This window comes from Thalassophryne amazonica, chromosome 10 (genome assembly GCF_902500255.1).
Source record: "Thalassophryne amazonica chromosome 10, fThaAma1.1, whole genome shotgun sequence".
Classification (NCBI taxonomy): Eukaryota; Metazoa; Chordata; class Actinopteri; order Batrachoidiformes; family Batrachoididae; genus Thalassophryne; species Thalassophryne amazonica.
The window spans coordinates 27,910,995-27,936,532 of NC_047112.1; the positions used below are offsets into that span (position 1 = coordinate 27,910,995).

Consider the following 25,538-nt stretch of genomic DNA (forward strand, 5'->3'; position numbering starts at 1 on the left):
AACACAACACCTTTAATTGATCCATTGCTTTTTTGGGCTAATGTTCACCTTTTTTATGGACTACAGAAGTCAAATTCAAATCATCACACTACCACAAACACAGTTGTTTTCTGTAAATGTCCAGGGATATGAGAAGTAAGTCCTATTTGGTGTATTGCTGTGACCCTTAACTACAAAACGTGTGAAATGGTTGTAAGACTTTCTTTGTGATGTCATTCACTTCACTCTGAGTTATTTCTTCTTGCTCTGACTGTCTGAGCAAAAACACACCAAGCAAAAATTACTGACTGTTGCAGTTTTTAAAGATTTTTACTAACCTTTGTTTAACAGGTTAGTTTCATTGAGATTAAAATCTTTTTCAAGAGAGAACTAACCAAGAACAGTTCTATTACAGATAGTTTCAGATTAACATAAATATCATATTAAACAATATATACCCTAAAAATGAAATGCAGAATCAACTTACATGCAGGTAAAAATGCAATATTATAAATCAAAACATTTACAAATTTCAGTAGACTTAGACTTTACAATTCCTTTAAATTCATTGATTGAAACAAGGTCCCGGAGTTAGAGCTCATACTGTAGGCTATTCCAAGATGGTGGTTCAGAAAATATAAAGACCGTTTGCCTTGCTGACAGTACCCTAAGTTTTGATGACCTTAGTACAGCTAATGCCCCGTTTACACCATACTGAGATCTGTATAAGACCTACAAGATCATGACATTTTGTCAACTCTCACAAGTCCTGGCTGGTCTCCATTGTGATCTGTTATTTGCGTTTACACCAAGCTTGCATTGCGACTGAATTGTGCGAGTGAAAAATATGTTAATATCCGCGATCACTGATGCAACCTCATGCAGAGTCAATTGAGAGTCTATGACAACCCATGGGATCAAGTTGACAGTGAGCTGAGACATGTGAGAGTTTATCAAGACTGATTATGAGACCCATGTATCTGTTAACTGGTCGGACAACTTGTGCGAGGGTTGTGAACAGTTCAATATACTCGCACACCTGTTGAAGACCGATAGGGAGTGATGGAGAATGATGGTGACCAAGAGGGATCTATTTCCAACCGTGGAGAACCCATTGAGACCAGCCTGCAGCCCCAGTGGGAGTCAGTGAGAGTGACAGTGAGCAGAGGCCATTTCTCGATTGCAACTCGGTTGTGGACTCGGTGTAGACAGGGTGTAAGATGTAGGTCCTGAGGCGTGACGTGGATAACATTTTGCAACTCCTTCTGGACATGATGCCAGTCCACCATAGGTTACTTTCCCAGCCAAGGCTGGTACCCATTTCCAGCTGGGTGGACTGGAACTATGCTTCATGATTGGGAATCTAATCCAGGTCTAAATATTGGTGATCCAGTTACTGTCCCACTTAGTGGGATAAGCATATTGCTGTTGCATTAATTCCATATTGGCTGCTGTTAACTTTTTACAATCAACACTATGTAGTGTTGTAGTCAAGTCCACCTCCCCTGAGGCCAGGGATGAGTCCAAGTTCTGAGTAGCCGAGACCAAGGTCAAGACAGAGTCGTAACAACTCAAGGCCAAAGCCGAGGCCTAGTATTATATAAAGTCTATTGTAGTTGCCACGGCCCATTCCCATCGATTTATGCATAAATTCAAGCCATTCGGGGTTTTCATGTATCCCATAATCCCTTGCACGCTAGAGAGTCACTGCAGTCAAAACAACATAAAAAATCCACATGATGACAATTGTAAATGAATATTATAGTACAAAAATGTAATTTTTTATGCTTTTCATCACATTTATAAGAGACTGCTGCATGATACCCTGAAAACTTACTAAAACAAATATAACAAATAATCTGTGTCTGTTACGTTTAATTTGCGTGGAATTTAATAAATGCAAACCGAATTTCAGACATATTATATATATTAGTCTGGAACATAAAGGACAAACAGTGTTGTAAAGAACAATAATCAAGACGTTAAAGAGCAAACTTCACTTTCCCCCAGAACGACATGATCAGGAAGCGAGCATAGCTCACAGCAGCTCCCATTGGAAAATAGCGGAGAGACAGCCTGTGATTCTCGCATGTTTACATAAAACAAACACAATAACAGCGTCTAAAAACCCAGTGAATATATTCAAGAGAGTTTTAGGTACAATATAAAAATAGTTTTATGTTGCGATGTTAATGCTGTTGTCCATGTGCAGCAGTTAAAGTGCAGCGTGATCAGAGCGTCTCAATGCAGTTCTCAATGTTACTGAGATCTCGCAGCGCGGCGACCTCTCCAAAGTTTTGCGGGATTTGAAACCTGAAAAGCCTCAATAGCCAAGTGAGTTGGATGCAGCCTTATATAATCTTTAACATACTTTCGTGACGCAATGTTTTGGCATCATAGACATTAATACATTAGTTGTATGAAGGAATGTAATAATGCTTGGGCTGTTTCATAATATTTTTATACATTACTACTTGTGCAGCGTAGTGTAGCATGTGTCTATGTGTGCATGTAGTACTGTGATGACTAGAAAAAATAATGCATTCAATCATATGCATTAAGTTACCGTGACAGGCGCTTTTTTTGTTTGGTGAGAAGTAAAAAGTGCTAAATTTTAAATTTAATTTAATTAGCTTATAATGCGCCAAATCACAGCAAAAGCCGTCTCAAGGCGCCTTACATAAAACAAGTCAACATAAAATTGAATAAATAATTAAAAATGAATAAAAAATTCAAATACATAAAAACAGAAGTAAAAGAATGAAACAAATAAAAATAAAAACTATCCATAAGAAAGAGAATAAAAATAGGTTTTGAGTCTTGACTTAAAAATGTCCACAGACTCAGACTGCCTCACGGTCGCAGGAAGACTGTTCCACAGGGTGGGTGCACGATACGAAAAGGCTCTTTGACCTGCTGACTTCTTCTTCACCCTGGGAACACAGAGAAGTCCCGCATCCTGCAACCGCAAAGCCCGGGCCGGCACGTAGAGTTCCACCAGATCAGCCAGATAAGATGGCGCCAGTCCATGAACAACCTTATAAGTCAATAACAAAACCTTAAAACCTGCTCTCACAGAGACAGGGAGCCAGTGCAAAGATGCCAAAATGGGTGTGATATGTTCAGACCTTCTGCTACGTGTCAGAAGTCTGGCGGCTGCGTTCTGTCAGGAAAGATTACTTTAAGCTTGCTTTCAGCTTGTTTTCATCTTGGAATATAATACGAGCCATGGAATTAATATACATGCTGTTGGATTAAACTGCACCGTTTTTGGTACCTTCCAGGAGTAAGTGAGGTCATACCGGACTTTTCCATTGCAAATGGGGAGGCCCACGGAATGAACTCGGTGGTGAAGACGATGGAATATGTCTAAGAATGATTCTAACATGACAAGTATGATCAAATGAAGTATTAATGTGTTAAAATTAAGAGTCAATTAGAAGATGTATTTTACAAATAAGTGAAATTAATGATTATATGAGTTGTTTTTCATAAAGAGTGCAGAGTCAGAGAAAAAGAGGAAATGAAGAAGATGTCGCAAGTGAGGCAAGAAAAGCTGATGTTAAACAACTGATCAAATGACTAAGATGTTGGTAAAATATGAAATGAATAATAAGGAATGAGAATGTTTGTATATGATCATATGAATTGTTTTTATGTAAAAGAGAGTTGTAATGAAATGATTGAATATGATTGATGTGATTTTGAAGAAATGATTTAAAAAAAAAGAATTCTCAGAAAAGCTGAAGTGTTAACAGAAAAGAGGAACTTGAGAAATAAGTTACTGGTAGGGGCTGCGGGGATTTCCAGTAAAGCAGAAGGAGAAGGGAGGAGGTTTTGAGTCAACAGCGTCCCCATGGTAACAAAGATCATCTGAGGACGACTGGAGTCAAGAACATATATAACTTGTTGAAACACCAGGAAACGGGGTTATTCTTCCAGGGAGAGGTGCTGTTGGCACTACTCCCCTGCTACGAGGAGATCACAAGACTTGACCATCTTGTGAGCAGCAATTGGAATCGTGGAGTGAGAGGATTGGAGCTATAAAAGATCATTTGAGAGAGATTTAATCTCCCACTCAGGCCGTCCAGTCACGGAGTAGCAGAACAATGGAGAATAACCACTGGCCTTAAGTCTGAGTGGGGAATGTTCAACAATTTCTCTCTCAAGGAACATCACCGCATACCAGAATGGATTAGATCAACTTTTGGTTAATTGAAGACAGAATAAATTCTTATGTGGATTAACTTCCTGAAGGATTACAACATCACATAAGGTCGTGGTCAGCTAACGATTAATAGCTGATGAAGAGGAAATCAAGTTCATCGAGCTGGGGACCCTAACCTCAAAAACCTCCTTCCCTCACTCCTAGAAAAAATTGTTAAGAAGTCAATCCAGTCCCAGTCAAAGTAAGATCAGTCAGAATTATTGAATTAAAAACAAAAATCTCTGCCAATCATTATTCTAATTATATTTGAATTACTATTGTGAAATTATCACCATATAATCTATGTTGATTATGTTATTGGCACTTGCAAAACCTGCAATAAATTTCTAAGCATGCAGTTAAAGTGTTAAGTCTCAGACATTGGATTATTGATGCTTCTTAAGGTGTAAAAGTTAGTTTATTGGGTGTACAACATCAAAAAGGCTCTAAAAGGTTAGTCTGTTTTTTTAATGAAAATAACACATCCTGGGGACTCGCTGTACGAGTCACTAAATTCAAAATCTAGCAACATTCCAAGAGCCCTGATCCATAAGAGGAGAGCTGCCGTTAACGGGCATGGCCGGTTCGTATCCTGGTTCCTGAGAAGGCTATTCGACCGGGGTGCGAGATCAGCTTCAGCGGGGTGGACGTCTGGATGGAGGCAGTGAGCAGCTAGACGAATCTCCTCGCCACCAGCTTGAACAGCCTTTGTGCAGCCCTGCCGGGTAATACCCGTGGAGACACAAAGGTCGGACCCCAGAGACGGAGAGCTAGTTTTTACACAAACACACTCATCGGAGGGTGAGCGTGTGCCATGTATCTAAAAAGCGGGATCTGACAGTTCTGAACCAGCTGAAGACCCCTAATGCTGGACTGTGGTAACCCTGAAAATAGAACATTACAATAATCTAGTCTAGAAGAAACAAAAGCACGAATCAGGGTCTCAGCATCAGCCATGGACAGGATGGGGCAGATCCTCACTATATTTCTCAGATGGAAAAAAGCAGTCCTAGTAACATCCCTGATGTGGAGGTCAAAAGACAATGTGGGATCAAAAATTACCCCAAGGTTCCTCATTTTGTCCGTATGATGTATGACACAGGAACCCAGGCTGAGTGCCAGCTGGTCAAACTGGTGCCGATGTCTCGCTGGACCAAGAACCATCATTTCAGTCTTATCAAGTTTAAAAGTAGGAAATTACTAGACATCCAAGGTGGGATGGCTTATCTCAGCAAAGGAGAAGTGCTCACTATCACAGATTTAGACTGGTTTGTGAACAATATTTGAGGGAAATGGTGATATTGTGTATGTGGAAAAAGTTTTAGATCTTTGAGTTCATCTCATACAAAATGGGAGCAAAACCAAAAGTGTTGCGTTTATATTTTTGTTGAGTGTACCTTAGTATACTAGCATAGTTCCACCTTAGAATTGGAATATAATATATAAGATATACAGTACGTGGGTGATTCTTTAACTACAGGCACTATTGGCCTTGTAAATGTAATTTCCACCACACCATTGCCTTACAATATAAAGTGCCTTGGGGCAACTGTTTGTTGTGATTTGGCGCTATATACATGTGCTCTGTTGTCACTGTTTATCTCCATAGAAACTACCCAAACAATCTTTCATACAAACTGTTTAAAGGGACATTACAGTGTTGTGGTGGAAATTACGGCAATAGTGTGGGACAACTACATTTTGTTTTAAAAAAAAAATCACAACAGTTGTATGACATTGAATACCCCAATTATGTTTTGATTATTTTACTGATATTTTATTCAGAGATATTTTAAAACATTAGAAAAAAGGTTTTTTACCATTCATTTGTATCATTGAAGATCTAAAGTCTGGGTGTGGGACAAGCACAAAACGGCAATATTTGCATATAATGATGCTGAAAAAAGGTGAAAAAGTCATCATAGACTACTAGAACAAATTTCTTAAAACACTTTCATTGTAAACATAACTATAAAAGTGTGAAACTTCCCCTTTTTTCTGTTTTTCATACAATATGATCAAAGGACATAATAAGTGCCCGTAGTCTAAGAATCACCCACCTACTGAATTTTCATGTATGATTGTGTCTAAAAGCATATTATTATTATTATGATTAGTATTAGTAGTAGTAGTAGTCATAATAATAACCATATTAATAATAATTTTTAATGATAATAATAAATAATACTGCCATTTGGAAATACAGTGAAGCTATCTGGGCTTGGCTTTGGCTAGCTGAGTTCTTTTGACAGCCACCTGAGGTGTTTACATTTTGATGGTGTACAACTAGGGACAATATAATAAGTAAAAACAAACTGCCTTTGGCATTCCAAACAGGTGCAAGGCACAGCAGATTATTTCTCACTGAAATTGTGTTTGAGGGCACGCAGACAGCAGTGTGGCACCTCTCTGGATAAGAACTTGGAGTTAATTAAAAACGCCTTTGTCCCACAGACATTTGCTTTTCTGCCATCACTGCATCCTTCCCCAGGCTACTGTATGTTTTCTGATGCAGTCAAGACCTCAGGGATACATCTAGACCAAAACACACCTCACTGCCAGCCACCTACGGTACTGAATTCAAAATTTGTCTCAGTGTTGGAGCTGATGTGGTGATTAAAATGACTGCAACATCCATTTGCCTAGATGGAGTCATACAAAAGAGAGGAAAAAGAAAAATGGAGCACCTGCTATGCCCATACAGCTATTACAAAAATAAATAAATCCTGTAATATTTCTTTGCAAGATATGTGACACTAAAATAGGTTAAAATAATCCAAAATATGGAGCTTTAAGGACCTCATTCCTTCATTTTTCATACCTGCTTATTTTAATTAACGGTCACAAGGGAGCTGGACACGTTCCAGCCACCAAGGTTGGGTAGGATTACTTTGAAAGAATACATGTGGATTACATGTATGTATGTACATAGATTTGGATTACTTGTAATCTGATTACTTTTGGATTACATTTCAAAGTAATCCTACCCAACCCTGCCAGCCACATATAGACAGACAAGCATATTTACACTCTCACTCACACCTACGGTCAGTTTATAGTCACCAATTCACTGAACTTAGATTCAATAGAACTTTATTGATCCCTTGGGAAGACTCCCTCAGGGAAATTGAGGTTCCAGTAGCATTGTATAGCAGCACACAGGGTAAGAAGCACACAGAGTATCAAAAGTGAAGGTAAAAAAAAAAAAAAACAGTTTTTAAATATAAAAACACAATTATAAATACCAGACATCCTAATCAATATTGGTTTACTGGCTACTACTGTTCCTCTGTAATAAAAAAAGTTACTAATTTATTTATTTTAGATTTTTACAAATTTATTAAAAATAAAAACATTAAGAAATCACATGTGCATAAGTATTCACAGCTTTTGCCATGAAGCTCAAAAGGTGCGTCCTGTTTCCACTGATCATCCTTGAGATGTTTCAACAGCTTAATTTGGCTCCACGTAAATTCAGTTGATTGGACATGATTTGGAAAGACACACACACCTGTCTACATATAAGGTCCCACAGTTGACAGTGCATGTCACAGCACAAACCAAGCATGAAGTTAATGGAATTGTCTGTAGACCTCTGAGACAGGATTGTCTGAAGACACAAATCTGGGGAAGGGTACAGAAAAATTTCTGCTGCTTTGAAGGTCCCAATGAGCAAACTGGCCTCCATCATCTGTAAATGGAAGAAGTTCGGATCCACCAGGGCTCTTCCTAGAGCTGGCCGCACGTCTAAACTGAGTGATCGAGGGAGAAGGGTCTTAGTCAGGGAGGTGACCAAGAACCTGATGGTCACTCCTTCAGAGCATGAGCATTCCTCTGTGGAGAGAGGAGAACCTACCAGAAGGATAACCATCTCTGTAGCAATCCACCAATCAGTCCTGTATGGTAGAGTAGCCAGACAGAAGGCACTCCTTAATAAACGGCACATGGCAGCCCACCTGGAGTTTGCCAAAAGGCACCTGAAGGGCTCTCCGACCACGAGGAGCAAAATTCTCTGGTCTGATGAGACAAAGATTTTGGCGTGAATGTCAGGCATCGTGTTTAGAGGAAACCAGGCACCATCCCTACAGTGAAGCATGGTGGTGTCAGCATCATGCTGTGGGGATGTTTTTCAGCAGCAGGGACTGTGAGACTAGTCAGGATTGAGGGAAAGATGAATGCAGCAATGTGCAGAGACACCCTGGATGAAAACCTGCTCCAGAGCGCTCTTGATCTCACAACGGTGCATCTTTCAGCAGGAAAATGACGCTCAGTACACAACCAAGATATCAAAGGAGTGGCTTCAGGACAACTCTGTGAATGTCCTTGTGTGGCCCATCCAGAGCCCAGAGCTGAATCTGATTGAATATCTTTGGGGAGATGTGGAAATGTCTGTGCACTGACGCTTCGCATTCCAACCTGATGGATCTTGAGAGGTGCTGCAAAGAGGAATGGGCAAAACTGCCTAAAGATCGGTGCGCCAAGCTTGTGGCATCATGTTCAAGAAGACCTGAGGCTATAATTGCTGCTAAAAGTATATCAACAAAGTATTGAACAAATGCTGTGATTACTTATGCACATGTGGTGTCTTAGTTTTTATTGGTAATAAATTTGCAAAAAACAAAACAAAAAAACATTTTTTTCATGTTGTCATTATGGGGTATTGTGAGTAGAATTTTGAGGGAAAAATGAATTTCATCCATTTTGGAACAAGGCTGTAACATAACAAAATGTAGAAAAAGTGAAGCACTGTTACTTTCCAGATGCACTGTGCATCACATTAGATTTTCCATACATTAGAGCATCTAACTTTCTGATAGTCATTTCTACATTTGCTGTTTTGCCAAAAAGAAAAGGTGACCCTGCCTTCACTTACAGCATGGTGTGGTCATTGTGAAAATGTTCTTTTTGAGAAAGGCCCCTTTCCACAAAGCAGACAAATTTCTGAAGCGGAAGACTGGAACTTTGAAAGACACGTTAGAAAATAAGCCCAATGATGGCAGCACAGAGGGCACCTATAAAAAGACTTATTCCAATTTCCCAGAACCTTCTGACGAGATTACAGCTTCCAGCAAATCTCTCTCCCGTGAGGAGCTTTAACTGCTCAGGTCACTGTGACAAATGAGAAAAAAGTGATTTCTTTTCATGTCAGATTTCCCAAAATCCTATTGAATGATAAAACAGAAATGATGCACAATGTTTGGCATATCTTGTATGCAATCACTGTTATCCCATTTTGCCACGTGAAAAGTCTCATTGCAGAGATTTAATCTGACTACAAAAAGCAAAGTGATTTTACAGGATAATTTGTGAAATTGTAAATATGTTATTTTAAAATTGTATTATAGTTGCATTATCCTACAGTGAGTTATAGTCCCTTTAATTAGGACAGTAGTGTGTAGAGTTTTCTGAGTGTTATCCAAATGTTATTTATGATCTATAACAAAACACTCAAATAAGTTTCTGTAATGTTACTGCAACCTTAACAAACATGTCTAAATCTTTATTGCTTTTGCACTTTTTTCAACATGAACACTCTTGACCTTGTGGATTATAAAATCCTCAAATGTAGTATAAGCAGATACAGCTGAGTGCTTCTTCGAGCACCTTTTTCCAACAAACCAAAAAGTCGCACTATGAGCAATACTGTTTCTTTTTTCATGAGCGCTTTCTTCCTTGACACTTAATTTGGATGACGTGCATCAATTCGACTGGGGTGATATCGACTGGGATTTGACAGGACAACTGTGAAATTGGACTGTCAACTACTTGATTCTGAGATTATACGCTGTTTATAGCAAGTCTGCTGTAAACAGTGCCAACCAGTTGTGAGCAACAGGATTTGCAATGTGCTAACAAAAAACAAATATAAGTCACATTATTCATTTTCCTAATTTGAGAGGTAACTTGTACTCACTCCGGTGCAGCTTATTTTCCAAAAAAAAAAAAAAAAAAAAAAAATGAAGCTTTCATGTTTAATAAAAATTACAGTATAATAACTTTTTTTTAGATTGGGGTTTCACAGGAATCAAGAAACAAAATTAACTCCAATAATGAATGAATAAATGCTAAAAATAAAAAGAACACCACAGAAATGCACAAAATCCCAAATTAAAGACCTGATAATAAATGTTTTTGGGTTTTTTTCTATTCAAGATGCTTTTTTGACAGGTGTGACTTATGCTCTGAAAAATAAAGCACTTACAGACATATTGTACATGGCAACATAAATACATGCATGCTAATGTTAGTCCATTAGCAATGCTAGTACAATGCAAATGAGCTAGCATTGGCACTGTTAGCAGGTTAACAGCATGAACTCAATGCCTTCATTGTGAGCAACTGGATTTTTAAGATGCGTAAAAATATATATTTACATGCATACATATGTGGTACACACATGCTAACATGTTAGCGTCACTATCAGGCTAATGTTAACATGAAAAGCTGGCTGGATAATGGCCTAACATTAGCTTAAGTTGACTGAGTGCCTCCATTGAAAACTTAAAAAGCATGCTCAGAGTTACAATTTAACTTAGAAATTCTTACTGCACATCTTCAGGCAATTTAACATGTCTGAAAAATAATCTAACAATGTGTTTGTTTGTTTTTTGTTTGTTTTGTTTTTTGTTTTCCACTGGACAGACTACCTAACTAAGGAGAAGAGAATTATATTATAGATAAGGCAGGAAGGGTTTTTTTTTTTATTATGATGTCATATAACATCCACTTTTCCAGTGGTGATGCTAGTGAGTGTATTCTAGATCCATTTTATTTCCTGCTCCCATACTCCACCCCTCCAACAAACAACCAGACAAATGCCACCATTAACAAACTGAAGCTTCATTAATGAAGTAGCAACACTAACCTTTTAGTAAAACTTTTTGCTTGTCATTTAATTCCACTTGTACAGTTGGTGCAATTTTGGAAGTTTGCAACACACATGCATGAGGACTTGCAGGTAGGATCAGATGGAGTTTAAATTTTATGACTTAACTCGTACATCATGCGTTCAGGTAGAACTCAACTGCATGCAAAATGAAGCATCCCGTTTTCACGCCCTCGTTAGCTCATGTCTAGTACCTCCTGTGGGCCAAATTGTAAATTTCACAGGCATCATTAATTTTGCAAATGAAAACAGTCACTCAGTGTTTGGTAAGTATTGGGTTCAAACCGCACAGATAGATTAACTACACTCTTTAGGCATAACATTAAAAAAACATTCAGAAAACATTAATAACATCTAACAGAATCATGTCACAATAATTAAATGTTAGTATAAAACCATTAGTAACTAATGATGCTACACAAGCAGCATTTTCCCTGTGGCCATCAGACCTCGACGTTAGAAATGAATGAAACCAACAAACAAGATGATCTCAAGATGCAACTTCAGTCACCTCTGCTATTAATTTAAATCATGCATGTGATGATGACATTATTCCCTTCAATAGGCCTACACTTATCCATCACATGGCTACCAGACCAGGTGGCATATGTAAAATAAAGCTGCTTTTTGGATTGATCTGTTGCATCAAAGTTAACCAAATTTGAATCAGCTTAACCCCATTAGATGCCCTTTTAATTTACAGGCTTCAAAGACTATTGCATTTATTGCTTTTGAGTAATTGGAATGTGCCTTGAATTTTCCCAAAGCCTCAGAGCAACACAATATTAATGTGCATGTGTGTCTCTTCTACTTGTGCACTCTGAGCGGCGTTGCTTAGGACCATGAGGAGCTGTGTGCTGACTGATCCTCCCTGTGGAGAGGAGCACAGAATAGTAGTTGGGCGTCCTTTTCTTCAGCTGAGCATTGATCCCAGTGATGCTGGCGCTCAGGTGTTACACACTGAGGAGTCCAGACGACGTGTGAGTGCTTTAAGACGATGCATGGCCCTGTCTGCGCTGGCAAACAAAAGAAGATGAAAATGAAGACCCGACTGGTAATTATGAGAAGGCAGCGGTGTAATAACGCGTTGTGGGGTGATGTGAGGGGTTTGTGGTACAAGGATGAGTTGCTGGCTGCTTTGTGTCATTATGCATTTGTTTAACGTGAAAATACACTTTCTTCTTTATTGCATGTTTCTTTGAGATCTCGCCTTGTAAAGTTTCTAATTGTTTGAATCCAGCCATCTAAAACTGTTCTTTGCACCTCTGATGCCCTGCAGACTGCATGTTACATTTGAGTGGCGCGGCGTTGTATGCGCACAACACGAGCACTTCTTTACTGTTAAAACAGATTTTTTTTAATTAAGCAGAGAGATTAGTTTCATGATCTCAGTGTGTTCTGTTATTTTATATTCTCTCTCTCCAGTGCCAAGGTGTTAGTGGCATCCTCATCATTACCATGGTTACCAGCATTATGCTGGTTTACAACAGCAGCTCTGGTGACAGATCATCTTTGCCTCCTGAGCCGTTGTCTTCCCGTCACAGAGATGAGCCTGGTCCATCCGTGCAAAAGTCAGAGAGACCACGGGGAGTCCAACCACTTCAAGGGTACACAGGAGTCATGGATCACAAGGTAAGTGTGCACCATCTGTATCCTTAAGCGCTCTGCACATCCACTACTGCGGCATCGACTGTGACAAAATGGGGAGAAAAAGTCCACAACAAGCAATAAAGTCAATTGAGATATTCCTTGAAATAAGCTTAGAATGAACCCTTCAAATGCACATGGGGGTGCGCCCCCTCGTGGAAACTGCCATGGTAGTACAACCTACCATGGCAGTTTCCATCAGAATCAGATTTATTTTCAAGTAAGTTTGCACATACGGTGAATTTGTTCTGGTGTCACTGGTGCATAAACAATAAGAAAATAAAAACACTTCTGTAAGAAGAAAAAGAAACAAATAGGCAAAACTATATTCACTGCTAAATAAATATAATGAAATGGGTAAAAACAGGTTATTTGAGTACAGATGTACAGTATCTTTCAGTGCAGGGATGACCAGTTCTGTACTTTATGGTAGTGGTGGAGGGGGAGGGGGCAGATTAAGGGGGAGCTCCCCTTACTCTGCCTTGCCAGGGGGAGCCCCCCTTATAGAGCATGACACGGGAGTGGATTTTCACTCCTGTCCCATCCCGTTTCCAGAAAAAAAAATCCCATCCTGTCCCAATCCTGGACTGGAGTAAAAAAATAAATCCCATCCCGTCCCACTCCTGTAAAGATGACTCCCAATCCCATCCCGCTCCCACTCAAAATCAGTCCCACTCCCATCCCACTCCCATATGTCCCGCGCTGTGATGATCAATCAGGGACTGAATATGTAGTGACGTGGAGATGTCTGGAGTTTGACTGAAGATGTGAACATGTCCTGTATCTGGTAGCAGCCTGTGAGCAGGACTTATGTCTCTTTTATCCTTTATTTCACAATTATGACAGAGTTTTTGGAGCAAGCAGCAGCACCAGCAGCGGGAGCGGAGTTTCTTTTTATTTTTATTTTACGTGCGCGTGCGAGCGAATCGTCCATGGAGAATATTTTACTTATTAACTACACAGATGTATAATAAAACAAATGGTGACTGGTTTCTAAACACAATTATGACAGAGTTTTTTTGGGGAAAGCGCGAGGAGCAGCAAGCAGCGGAGGTTTTTTTTTTTTTTTTTTACGTGTGCGCGCGAGTGAAGCGTCTGTGGAGAATATTTTATTAATTAACTACACAGATGTATAATAAAACAAATGGTGACTGTTTCTAAACACAATTATAACAAAGTTTTGGGGAAGAGCAAGCTGCAGTACCACAGCAGGCAGCAGAGTTTCTTTTTTTTATTGTTTACATGTGCGCGCGTGAACGGGACAGGAGGTCCTCAAACTGGGTCCTGCAGAGGTGGAAGGACCGCTGAAAGCAGCCGTCATCCAGACACAGCTCCTGCAGCAAATAATGATACTCTCTGTACTGGGAGCTTTCCACAACAACTCGCTCCGTGTGATCAAGGTCCGTCATGTTAACTTGACTGACAACCGGAGCCGGCGAGCGGAATGGAAGCTCCTCCTATTTGATGACGCACCGGGGCGAATTTTCGCAGCAAAAGCAGAGCGACACACCGGGTGAAGGAGGCGCGTCTGTCACCACGCGACCCCTGCGAATTTGTAGCGTCTGATCGCCCCCGGTGTGAAAGCGTTTTGGTTGTTTTAAATAGATGAAAATCATCATCTATTTTTGGCATTCCCGCTCCTGCCCGCTCCCGTTCATTTTTATTCCAGTCCTATCCCAGTCACGGGATTGATAAAATTTTGACTCCCATGGTATCCCACAGGAATGACGTGACCCACGGGAATTCCTGAAAAATGTCATCCTCTACCCCCTTACTCTGCCTCGCCCTACTCTGCAATAGCCTATACTATCTACTCTTTGCTAGTCTAGGCTAACAACATTAAGAACCCTTATTTTTGTAAAATGAAGGTTCATACAGTATATTGTTTATCTCAAGAGAAGACAAGTGTGCATAAACCTCCATCAGCAAAGAAGCAAAAACCTGAAGGGAAACAAAACCATGAACCATAATTCCAAAACGTATTCTGAAACCTCACCGCTAGATGACACTAAAGTCTACACACTGCAGCTTTAAGATTCATGTCCAAAGACATTCCAAAAGGGCCAACAAATTCATCCCTGACAGGTGGTTTTGTCTGGAGACAAATGCAAGACTCAGGAAGGTAGGTTGTGTTTAAGCAAAACTTTAGTGAGGTGGAGAGCACAGGTCGGTACACAGATAGGCAGTCCAAAAACACAGCAAAAGTACAATTAACATCAGGCTTAAACAAGGTCGGAGTGAACAGGCTGGAGGTCGATAACAGGCAAAAGCAGGCAGGACAATGGACACAGGAATCAAAGGCAGGAATGAAGGCACAGGGTGCATCAATCTGGCGAAGAAGCAGAGCAACATGAGCAATATATACAACCCCTGGCAAAAATTATGGAATCACCGGCCTTGGAGGATGTTCATTTAGTTGTTTAATTTTGTAGAAAAAAAGCAGATCACAGACATGACACAAAACTAAAGTAATTTCAAATGGCAACTTTCTGGCTTTAAGAAACACTATAAGAAATCAGGAAAAAAAATTGTGGCAGTCAGTAACGGTTACTTTTTTAGACCAAGCAGAGGGAAACAAATATGGACTCACTCAATTCTGAGGAATAAATTATGGAATCACCCTGTAAATTTTCATCCCCAAAAATAACACCTGTATCAAATCAGATCTGCTCGTTAGTCTGCATCTAAAAAGGAGTGATCACACCTTGGAGAACTGTTGCACCAAGTGGACTGACATGAATCATGGCTCCAACACGAGATGTCAATTGAAACAAAGGAGAGGATTATCAAACTCTTAAAAGAGGGTAAATCATCACGAAAGTTGCAAAAGATGTTGGTTGTTCACAGTCAGCTGTGTCTAAACTCTGGACCAAATACAACAACATGGGAAGGTTGTTAAAGGCAAACATACTGGTAGACCAAGGAAGACATCAAAGCGTCAATACAGAAAACTTAAAGCAATATGTCTCAAAAATCGAAAATGCACAACAAAACAAATGAGGAATGAATGGGAGGAAACTGGAGTCAACGTCTGTGACCGAACTGTAAGAAACTGCCTAAAGGAAATGGGATTTACATACAGAAAAGCTAAACAAAAGCCATCATTAACACCTAAACAGATAAAAACAAGGTTACAATGGGCTAATGAGATTTCCAATGAGATTTATAAAGATGACTGCCTGAAGAGAACATGTAAATTTCCACAGTCATTGATGATATGGGGCTGCATGTCAGGTAAAGGCACTGGGGAGATGGCTGTCATTACATCATCAATAAATGCACAAGTTTACGTTGATATTTTGGACACTTTTCTTATCCCATCAATTGAAAGGATGTTTGGGGATGATGAAATCATTTTTCAAGATGATAATGCATCTTGCCATAGAGCAAAAACTGTGAAAACATTCCTTGCAAAAAGACACATAGGGTCAATGTCATGGCCTGCAAATAGTCCGGATCTTAATCCAATTGAAAATCTTTGGTGGAAGTTGAAGAAAATGGTCCATGACAAGGCTCCAACCTGCAAAGCTGATCTGGCAACAGCAATCAGAGAAAGTTGGAGCCAGATTGATGAAGAGTACTGTTTGTCACTCATTAAGTCCATGCCTCAGAGACTGCAAGCTGTTAGAAAAGCCAGAGGTGGTGCAACAAAATACTAGTGATGTGTTGGAGTGTTCTTTTGTTTTTCATGATTCCATAATTTATTCCTCAGAATTGAGTGATTCCATATTTTTTTCCCTCTGCTTGGTCTAAAAAGTAACCGTTACTGACTGCCACAATTTTTTTTCCTGATTTCTTGTAGTGTTTCTTAAAGCCAGAAAGTTGCCATTTGAAATGACTTTAGTTTTGTGTCATGTCTGTGATCTGCTTTTTTTCTACAAAATTAAACAACTGAATGAACATCCTCCGAGGTCGGTGATTCCATCATTTTTGCCAGGGGTTGTATATCTCCAGATAATGAGTGGCAAAGAGACAGGTGTGCGCAGAAGGCACCAGAAAGAGGGCATGGTCACGGAGAGAGAAAGAGAGAGAGAGACACACGCCCACATCCCAGAGAGACAGAAAACCCAACACAGGGAAAAAGTCAACCAAGAACATAGTCAAAAGAAAGAAAGAAAGAAAAAAAAAACAACCAATCAGATAAATCTAATCAAAGCCTTGAAGCAGATCAACTCATGCTCTGACAATCCCATCTGCCCAAAGTGATGTTAATCAGTGAAATCACCTGCTGGAGTCAGTAATTGCAAAGAAAAGCTGCACCCTCTTGGCCATTTTTGGAATGCCTTTGGACACCACTCATTCCATTGTTGCATTTTACATGCTTTCTTAATATCATAGTGTCGCCTTTTCAAATGCACTTTGTACACATTTTCAATCACAGCTACACAAATGTGTCGAGCTCCCGACTCAACAAAATAACATCTGTGGGAGTTTTGCACATGAACAGCAGCTCATCTCCATTCTGCTTTCATGCATGTAAATCAGAGACTGACATGTAAATGCAGATGAGTTCAGGTATGCAGTTAAAAGGGCTTTTTGAGGCTTCAGCTGTGTCCAGAGAGAAAGGAAAATGGCTCTTATGTGTTTGGCATTCGCATTAAATTATGGTCTCACGCCTCAATCTCATGTGCACATTTTCCAGGTTAATTTGTTGAAGTACTACTGAATACGTGACAGTAATAATAAATATGGTCTTGAAGGGGTCGCCAGTTGCTAGCATAGCGCTGTGCTGGTGGTTAGGGACCCAGATATTAGCTGTTTCTCACATCTGACCATGCATCTTAGTTGTTCATAAAATACCTCAAATGAATGAGCTATATTTAAAAAGGTTATGGGAAACTGGCTATAGAGACCCAAACCAACCCAAAAATGTATGATAGCCATCCAGGGTGGTAGGGGTGAATGAAGGGTTACAGGCTCACTGACAGCGCAAGAACAGGCCCACTGATGGTGTGAGAAATGCCAGATGACCCCTGCCTGTGGTGCTAACATCTGCGTGGACTTCTCATCTTCTTTACATTATTATGTTGTTTGATTTCCTGTTTTCTGTTTCTTCAGCTTTGTAAAACTTTGCAAACCTTTTAACAGAATGGCCTAAGCAGTGGGTCACCCCTTTGAGTCTGGTCTGCTTGAGGTTTTTTCCTTAATATCATCAGAGAGACTTTTTCCTTACCACTGTCACCTGTTTGCTCTAGGGGTTGGTAAGGTTTCTCCTTACTTGTGTGAAGTGTCTTGAGGCAGCTTTGTTGTGATTTGGCATTGTATAAATGAAATGAATGAAATACACAGAGGTTAAAATTTAAAATGCTCCAATCATGTTGAAAAATATACCACATTATTCACATTATTTGTCTGATCATAACTATTCCAAAAAGGTATAGTTTGGACTAACTATGACTGAATGTTCTGGAGTTATGGGGTAAAAACTGTGACAAAGGTCAATTCCATGGGTCAAAAATGAAAGTTACTCCAATTTCAGTAAAAAAAAAACCAAAACAAAAAAACAAAAAAAAAAAAATGATGCAGATTATTGGTTGAAATTAAAGGATTAATAAATGGAATAGTTTTGACCATGATGGATGTTTGGTCTCCAAAGTAAAGGTCAGATAAGGTCAACATACAGGGGTGGCGGCCAAGTTGTTAGTGCGCTTGGTTTCAGTGCAGAAAGTTCCCAGTTCAAACCCTGCTCCTCCCAAATTTCTGTAATGTGGAGGTGCGCCTGGAAGGGCATCCAGTGTAAAATTTGTGGCAATTCAACATGCAGGTCCACCTCAGGTTTGCTGTATTGACCTAAAGTGAAAAGAAGGGAGCAGCCAATGGGACTTACTTTTACATTGGATTCTATGACATATGTTACCCCTTATTATGATAATTAATCATGACAGATGATGAAACTATTTCTCTTTAAAACACTATTATCTCAACAAATGATTTACATCACTTCTTGCCACAATTGGAGCAACTTCAACTTTTGAGCCCTGTACAAACTGAAGCGAACCTTTGTCACCATTTTTGCTGTTTTTTTTTACCTCATAACTCTATAACATTCAGTCATAGTTTACCAAAACTGTACATTTTTGGAATCGTTATGTTAAGTTTACTTATAACACAATAAGTTTTACTTCTTCTCACTCCTTTTCAAATATCCATTGATTATGGTTTTCTTATATATATTATTGTTGTTATTTATTTTGTGCCTTGATATTCGAAATAAACATTTCAAACAAAAAAACATTTCAAACAGTTATGTGCAATGTGTTATATTTCTCAATATGATTGGAGCATTTTAAAAGTTTGACCTCTGTATAATATGATTCTTCACTGACCCCTACCTGGTTATAACTTCCGCCCTGGGATGGCTATCATACATTTTTGTGTAGGCCATGGTACACTGAGACTGGATTCTAAGTGTTGTTTAGTCCCCTTAAGTGGTACCGAAAGCCTGCTTGGCCCATGAACTACATTCTGTTTTGAGAGGGGGTGTGGCTAGCAGCAGCTCCTTTCCAGTTAAAGCAACAGGCACAGTTGCATCATCAAAGTGTGTATTATTTTTGTCAGCACACTTCTGCATGCTTTTTAAGACACATATCAGATTGCTGATAATGTAAAATACAACACTTTAAGTCCAAAACGCAAAAGCTTAAATTGGTTTGAGAAACTACCATCTCTAAATTCTCTCTGCAGTTTGCTCCATTTTGCAATTCATATTTAATGGGTCCACCATGAAATATTTAGAAACAAAGGCACTTAAATCAGGACAGTTCCCCCCACCTCCACCCCCCAGAATAGAACCTCAAGACATTATTGCTGTAATGCACTGGTCATAAAAAGAGATGTGCCACAGAGGCCCAATCATTAAAATATTACAACTTCATATCTAAGTAGATCTTTTGGACATCTGCCATCAGAGAGGGTGGGGGGAATTCTGCTGCTTGGATAGAAATGATTTGTACAGTGTCAGGGGGAGGGGGGAGCACAAACCATAAAGATTTGACTGACATTTTCTTAATTCAGCAGATATCAGTGTGAGGTGGAATATATATATATATATATATATATATATATATATATATATATATATATATACAGTTGTATGCAAAAGTTTAGGAGTTTAGGCACCCCTGAAACAAAATTGGGTAGGTGCATAAATTTGTCCCTTGTCCCTTGCGAATTTGCACCCTTGTCATTTTATCGATTTGAATACATTTAGCATTAATTATTGGAACACAAAATTGGTTTGATAAGCTCAATGACCCTTGACCTCCTTACACAGGTGAATCCAATCATGAGAAGGGTATTTAAGGTGCCCATTTGCAAATGTTTCCCCTCTTTGCATCTCTTCTAATGAGTGGCAACATGGGTGCCTCTAAACAACTCTCAAATGACCTGAAAACAAACATTGTTCAACATCATGGTTTAGGGGAAAGATACAAAAAGCTATCTCAGAGATTTCAGCTGTCAGTTTCCACTGTGAGGAACATAGTGAGGAAATGGAAGACTGCAGGCACAGTACTAGTTAAAGCCTAAAGTGGCAGGCCAAGAAAAATCTCAGATAAGCTGAAGCGAAGGATGGTGAGAACAGTCATAGTCAACCTACAGACCTGCTCCAAAGACCAACAACATGATCTTGCTGTAGATAGTGTCTCTGTGCATCGTTCAACTATACAGTGCACTTTGCACAAAGAGATGCTGTATGATGCTGTAATGCAGAGGAAGTTTTTTCTGCATACACGCCACAAACAGAGTCGATTGAGGTATGCTAAAGCACATTTGGACAAGCTAGCTTCATTTTTGAATATGGTGCTGTGGACTGATGAAACGAAAATTTAATTATTTGGACATAACAAGGGGCAGTATGCATGGCTGAAAAAGAACACAGCATTCTAAGAAAAACTATATATATATATATATATATATATATATATATATATATATATATATATATATATATATATATATATATATATATATATATATATATATATATATGTGAGATAGGCTTAGATTTGTAACCTAATTCCAAGTTCAGGATACTCCACATATGCCTCCATAAATTCTTCCAAAGCTGCAAAGCAGATGGACAAACAAATGCTGCCAGCACTCATTTTTCCTATTCACATCCTCACGTGGCCGTGCACCTCCTCTTAGATGCCACCTGGCGGGGTGTTGATGATGAATCCACACTGCAGCATGTTCATTCTGCATAGTGCCACTCTGTGAGCTGCAGCAGAGCTGGATGATATCTATCTGGAGCAGACCCACTGGATCTGCCTGTACAGTCTCCTTCAGTGTCGTCTGAGGTCTGCTTCCGTGGTAAAGGCTCTTGGCTCCAGCACCAGCGAGCACTCACATTCACACAGCAATGGTCCACTCGTGCACTCGCACGGCATTAAACTTTTATGCTCTTATTAAAGCCTAGGGGTGCTTGTGAATATGCTGCCTCTCTATGACCCATGTTACTCAATATGCAGAACTTATTTGCACAGGCTGTGATTTCATTAAGATGGTTGGTGGTCTGTGGATGTTTTGTTCATTTGGCTCAGCCAAGAGATCACCAGACATAATTAAAAAGAGCATACTGTGCCACACTGCTGACTGTTAGCTGCTAAACATTTTATTTATTGCTTCCTAGCACTTCATTATTTGATAAAGATGCAAAACCCCGCAAATGTGCGTATTGGACAATCATTGCAAGCCTCAACAAATTCAACGCTGTGACTCAACCAACCCAACTTATAGTTAATTAAATAAATAAATCAAATTTAATGCATATGGAGGGTATGTCATTTCTAGATCAAATTATTTGCACATTTCTATAGACCCCGTTTAGTCACGTTATAAATAGGCTTATCGCTACGAGGCTGTAAGGTACATCCACAACATCTGCCCATCTCTAAATACAGTGAAAACTAAAGTGGTGAGGCTATAAGGAATGATATGTAGAAATAAATTATCACAAGGTTAGAGTGCAGGATACATCCAATCTGCACGGTTAATTTTCTTTACTTTCATAAACTGCACAGTCATCAGACAACTTGTCACCACAAGTGTCATGACAACTGATCACCAAAACACATTCATCAGCGTTTGGAAGTGAGCAGACATTGATTACCCCCCCCCCCCCACACACACACACACCCCTTCCTGTACAGGCACCAAAGTGAGGTCGTGGAAAATGCCCACTGGGAGTGACGACCACCCTTTCTGCTATATTTAGAAATAAACTGATACTGCATTTAAACTCTAGATGTCTCGCTAAGTCAAGTTGTCACCTTACATTTTGAAGAATTACTTTGAGAGGAGCATATTTACAGCCTCTGGAAGGCTTTTCATTAAAAATTTTGTGAGGATTGGTGTCACGGTTCCCCCTCAAAATCAGTCTGTGCTGCCTCCACTGCACATACGTCATTTTGGAGTGTCAGCAGCAATTCACAGATTATCACCTCATTTCTGCTTAAAATTGCACTCCAGTCAGCGACAGATATCTGAAGGTTTTTAAGAACAATAATTTCCACATAAATTCAGCATGATTTCATAATTAAAGATGGGGGACCGATCAAAGCGTGACAGCAGCACATCTGAGTCTGACTCTCTGAGTCTGATTCTCCTCACCAAAGCCATCAAACAGAATAATGTGATTATTAACCATCAGATGACAAAGTAAGGGCCCCTTTACACATTACATGAAAGATGCAGAAACCGGAAGAAAATACACAAACCAAACACGAAATGGGGAACCACAAAAAATTCTACCAGCTGTCGTGAGGGGCGCACGGTCACACAGGCGTGCACGACACACCGGTGATGATTTCGTGCATGCTCGTGTGCATGGAACGTGTTGCACCACACACATGGAAAACGCGTTTTCAAAAAAGAGAAATTAGATGATGTATGGACACATGTGTCGGGTCGGCCCCCAGCCTGCTGAGGTGCACTGTGTGTGGCTGCTGCAGCGAGGTGCAAAGGTGAAAGATGTTTTATGTATTTCCACGTGAGGACAGCAGGCACAGACAGGTGTCCTCAGGACCTGCTGCAACCTATTACCAGATGTTACAATTAATGGCACATGTTGCTGGAGAATTATCAGGAACCATTATGCACTGTCAAGAATAATGTTCCACGTTGTTGCGCGCCATTGCGCATCTTTAAGTTCTGTCACGTTGTGAACGAGGTGAATTGTCTCCACACACACACCCATTTTCATCCAACTGAATTCAGATCGCTCCAGTTTTTCAGAAGAACTTTGTGACCGCATGCATAGTTGGGCTCTGTGCCATGGAGTGGCGCAGAGAGGAGGAGGAGACGGACAGAGCCAGATGTGTGGCTTCATGCGGCTCTCCTCTCGTGCATTTTCCCAAACATCAGGCACATGCAGCAGGTGGAACACCTGCAGGAGCGCGCTGGAGAGCACTGAAATGAGCCGTTTAGCCGACTTGGTATCAACAATCAAACTGAATGCGGTGCAGCAGGGTTTAATTGTGTGCACGCTTCGGACTGGAGGAGGTGCAGAGATGTCTGGCTGTACGTGAGTCTCCTCTCGCTCCTCTGGTTGCTCAGACTCGTTCTCCTGCTCATCGGTTCCAACAGCAGGTGGAACACCTGCGGGAGCGTCCTGAGGAGCTTCAGCAGGAACTGTGGAATGACACTTGGCTGTTCCACAGTTCCTGCTGTTCCTCTTCGGCATACTGCATCAAACTGAACGCTGTGGAGCCGAGTTTAATTGTGCGCACTTGACAGAAAACTGATTCGTTGTGGCGTGCAGTGAAATATGACGTTGAGATAGATGATGAGTGGAGTGCAGTTTTAAGCAGAAATGTGGCGATATTCAGTGAATTCAGTGAAATCGGTGGACTGATTTTTAGGGGGGACCTTTCAGTCTGTGACACTGGCCTATATGTCCTCACTTTCCAAAATGGTCCTTATTAAACAGGTCGGTCGTCTCCCCGCGATGATCCTCACAAAGATAGCAATACAAACACTGCCCCCCCCCCCCCCCCACACACACACACACACACACACATACACACAGTAACCCAACATACATCGTCATCTAATGTGTCCTTTCTTGTTTAATCCAAATTGTTCCCACTTGTTGATGGTGGTTCTCACTTCATCACTGCAAATCTTTTAATCTTTTTTTGTGGTTCTGATGAAAATACCTCTCTTTTTTCTATGAGTAGTGAGGCAGCCTCACATTCTGTTCTGGAAACCAGCAGGGGTCCTTCAAAATGAGAGAACATTAACGAAAGGAACGAATGATTTACTACTCACACTAACCTCACCCATCTCTAATGCTCTTATGATGTCACCTGTAGCAGATCTACAGGATCTAGCAAAACACTGTCAGAAACTGGGGTTGTCATGGTAACATCCAAAAATGGCAAAATTTTTGCACCCGTCATCTTAATAACCACTGAGGCTAGAGAGGAGATTTTGGGCTAAAATTAAGTGAGCCAATGTTTCTATTTGCTCCAAAATAAACATTTTTCATGACATTGTCTGGAGATTCATGGACCTTTGACCCTAATGAAACAGCCCCTTCAATTATCGTAGTAAGAAACCACTGAGGGTAAACAGATTTTGTTCTGTAATTGCTCAGTATTCTCAAGTAGCTTGTTTTTTTCCTTGAAAATGACCAAAAACACCTGTTTTGACTTTTTAGCAATATCAAATGGTCCACTCACTGCACACCAATAACCACCAAAAACTGCCTGTGTACAGCTTGTGACATAGTGGGTTGTACATTTGCCCGATTCATGTGAAATACTTTCAGCATCTGGTGGTGGACTTGGAAGTGTTCATACTTCTACATCCTGCAGTGTCTGCAGGATTTTATTAAATAACATCCTCTTGTATGCGTTCTGTCAACTTTAGTGATGAGAGCTGAGCGTGTAAAAAAAAAAATCATTCTCATTTGGTTGTACACACCTAAACACACTGCTCATCTTTTGTCCCTCTTTGTCTGTTCATTACTGTCAGCAGATTCATTTAAAACTGGCATTTATGTGCTCCAGTCACAAAGTCTGATTGAAGATTGGGCATGAGGTACCCATTATAACCCACAGCTCTCTGTGCTCTGACAGTCTAATACAGTCATTAAATCAGTTGTGCAAGAATTCTCATGTCTACACTGACTCTTTTATGAAGTTCATTGAAGATACCTTATGAGTGTGTAACAGAGGCAATTTTCTGAAATAATATTAAAACCTTGTAGTCTTTTTGGGTGGAAATCATTATGAGAACATGCACATTTTAATTCTATTACTGTAGTGGCTGAAAAGATGATTATTTTAATCAGTGTCATCCTTAAGATAATTGATTTGTTTTGTGTTTTGTCATGCTGATACCTTAACTTCATTGTTAATTCCAAACATTAGATGGATGAGGTAAATGTGAAGAACTAAAACCCCTGTTACACTGTGACTGATCAAAGAAACGTATGAAGAGCTCATACTATAAGTTTGTGTTTTTTCCCGACAAGTCCATTTCCCATCAGCAAACTGAGTTTCTTGTCAGCTGATGTCTAAAGATGATGTCAGAAAGTTTTGTGCGTGTTCAAATCTTTGAGCAGAGATCAGGCAGAGAGCATTCCCGCTGTGTTTCTTTGCCATTTTGTCCTCTGCTTGTTTTTTTGTCGTTTTTTAAATTATTTATCCTGTGGCTGGTGGATGGTTTGGCCTTCTGATTGGCCAAAGCTCCAGCACAAGTGGAGAAATGATCGGTGCAGCTCCATGTCTTGAAGAAGAGGACATATCTCTCTCTCTCTCTCTCTCTCCCTCTCTCTCTCTTTCACCGCATGAACAGTGACGAAACATGACA

At 40.0% G+C, this 25,538-nt stretch overlaps 1 protein-coding gene across 1 annotated transcript in view; it reads left to right on the forward strand.

Moving 5' to 3' along the window:
- Positions 1–11,941: 11,941 nt before the first annotated feature.
- Positions 11,942–25,538, forward strand: part of st6galnac5b (ST6 (alpha-N-acetyl-neuraminyl-2,3-beta-galactosyl-1,3)-N-acetylgalactosaminide alpha-2,6-sialyltransferase 5b) — a 40,522-nt gene continuing 26,925 nt past the window's right edge. The window contains exons 1-2 of the mRNA XM_034179642.1: positions 11,942–12,126; positions 12,498–12,704. Of these exons, the coding sequence (XP_034035533.1) occupies positions 12,070–12,126; positions 12,498–12,704 (264 nt within the window). The 5' untranslated portion in view covers positions 11,942–12,069. The remainder of the gene's footprint in view (positions 12,127–12,497; positions 12,705–25,538) is intronic.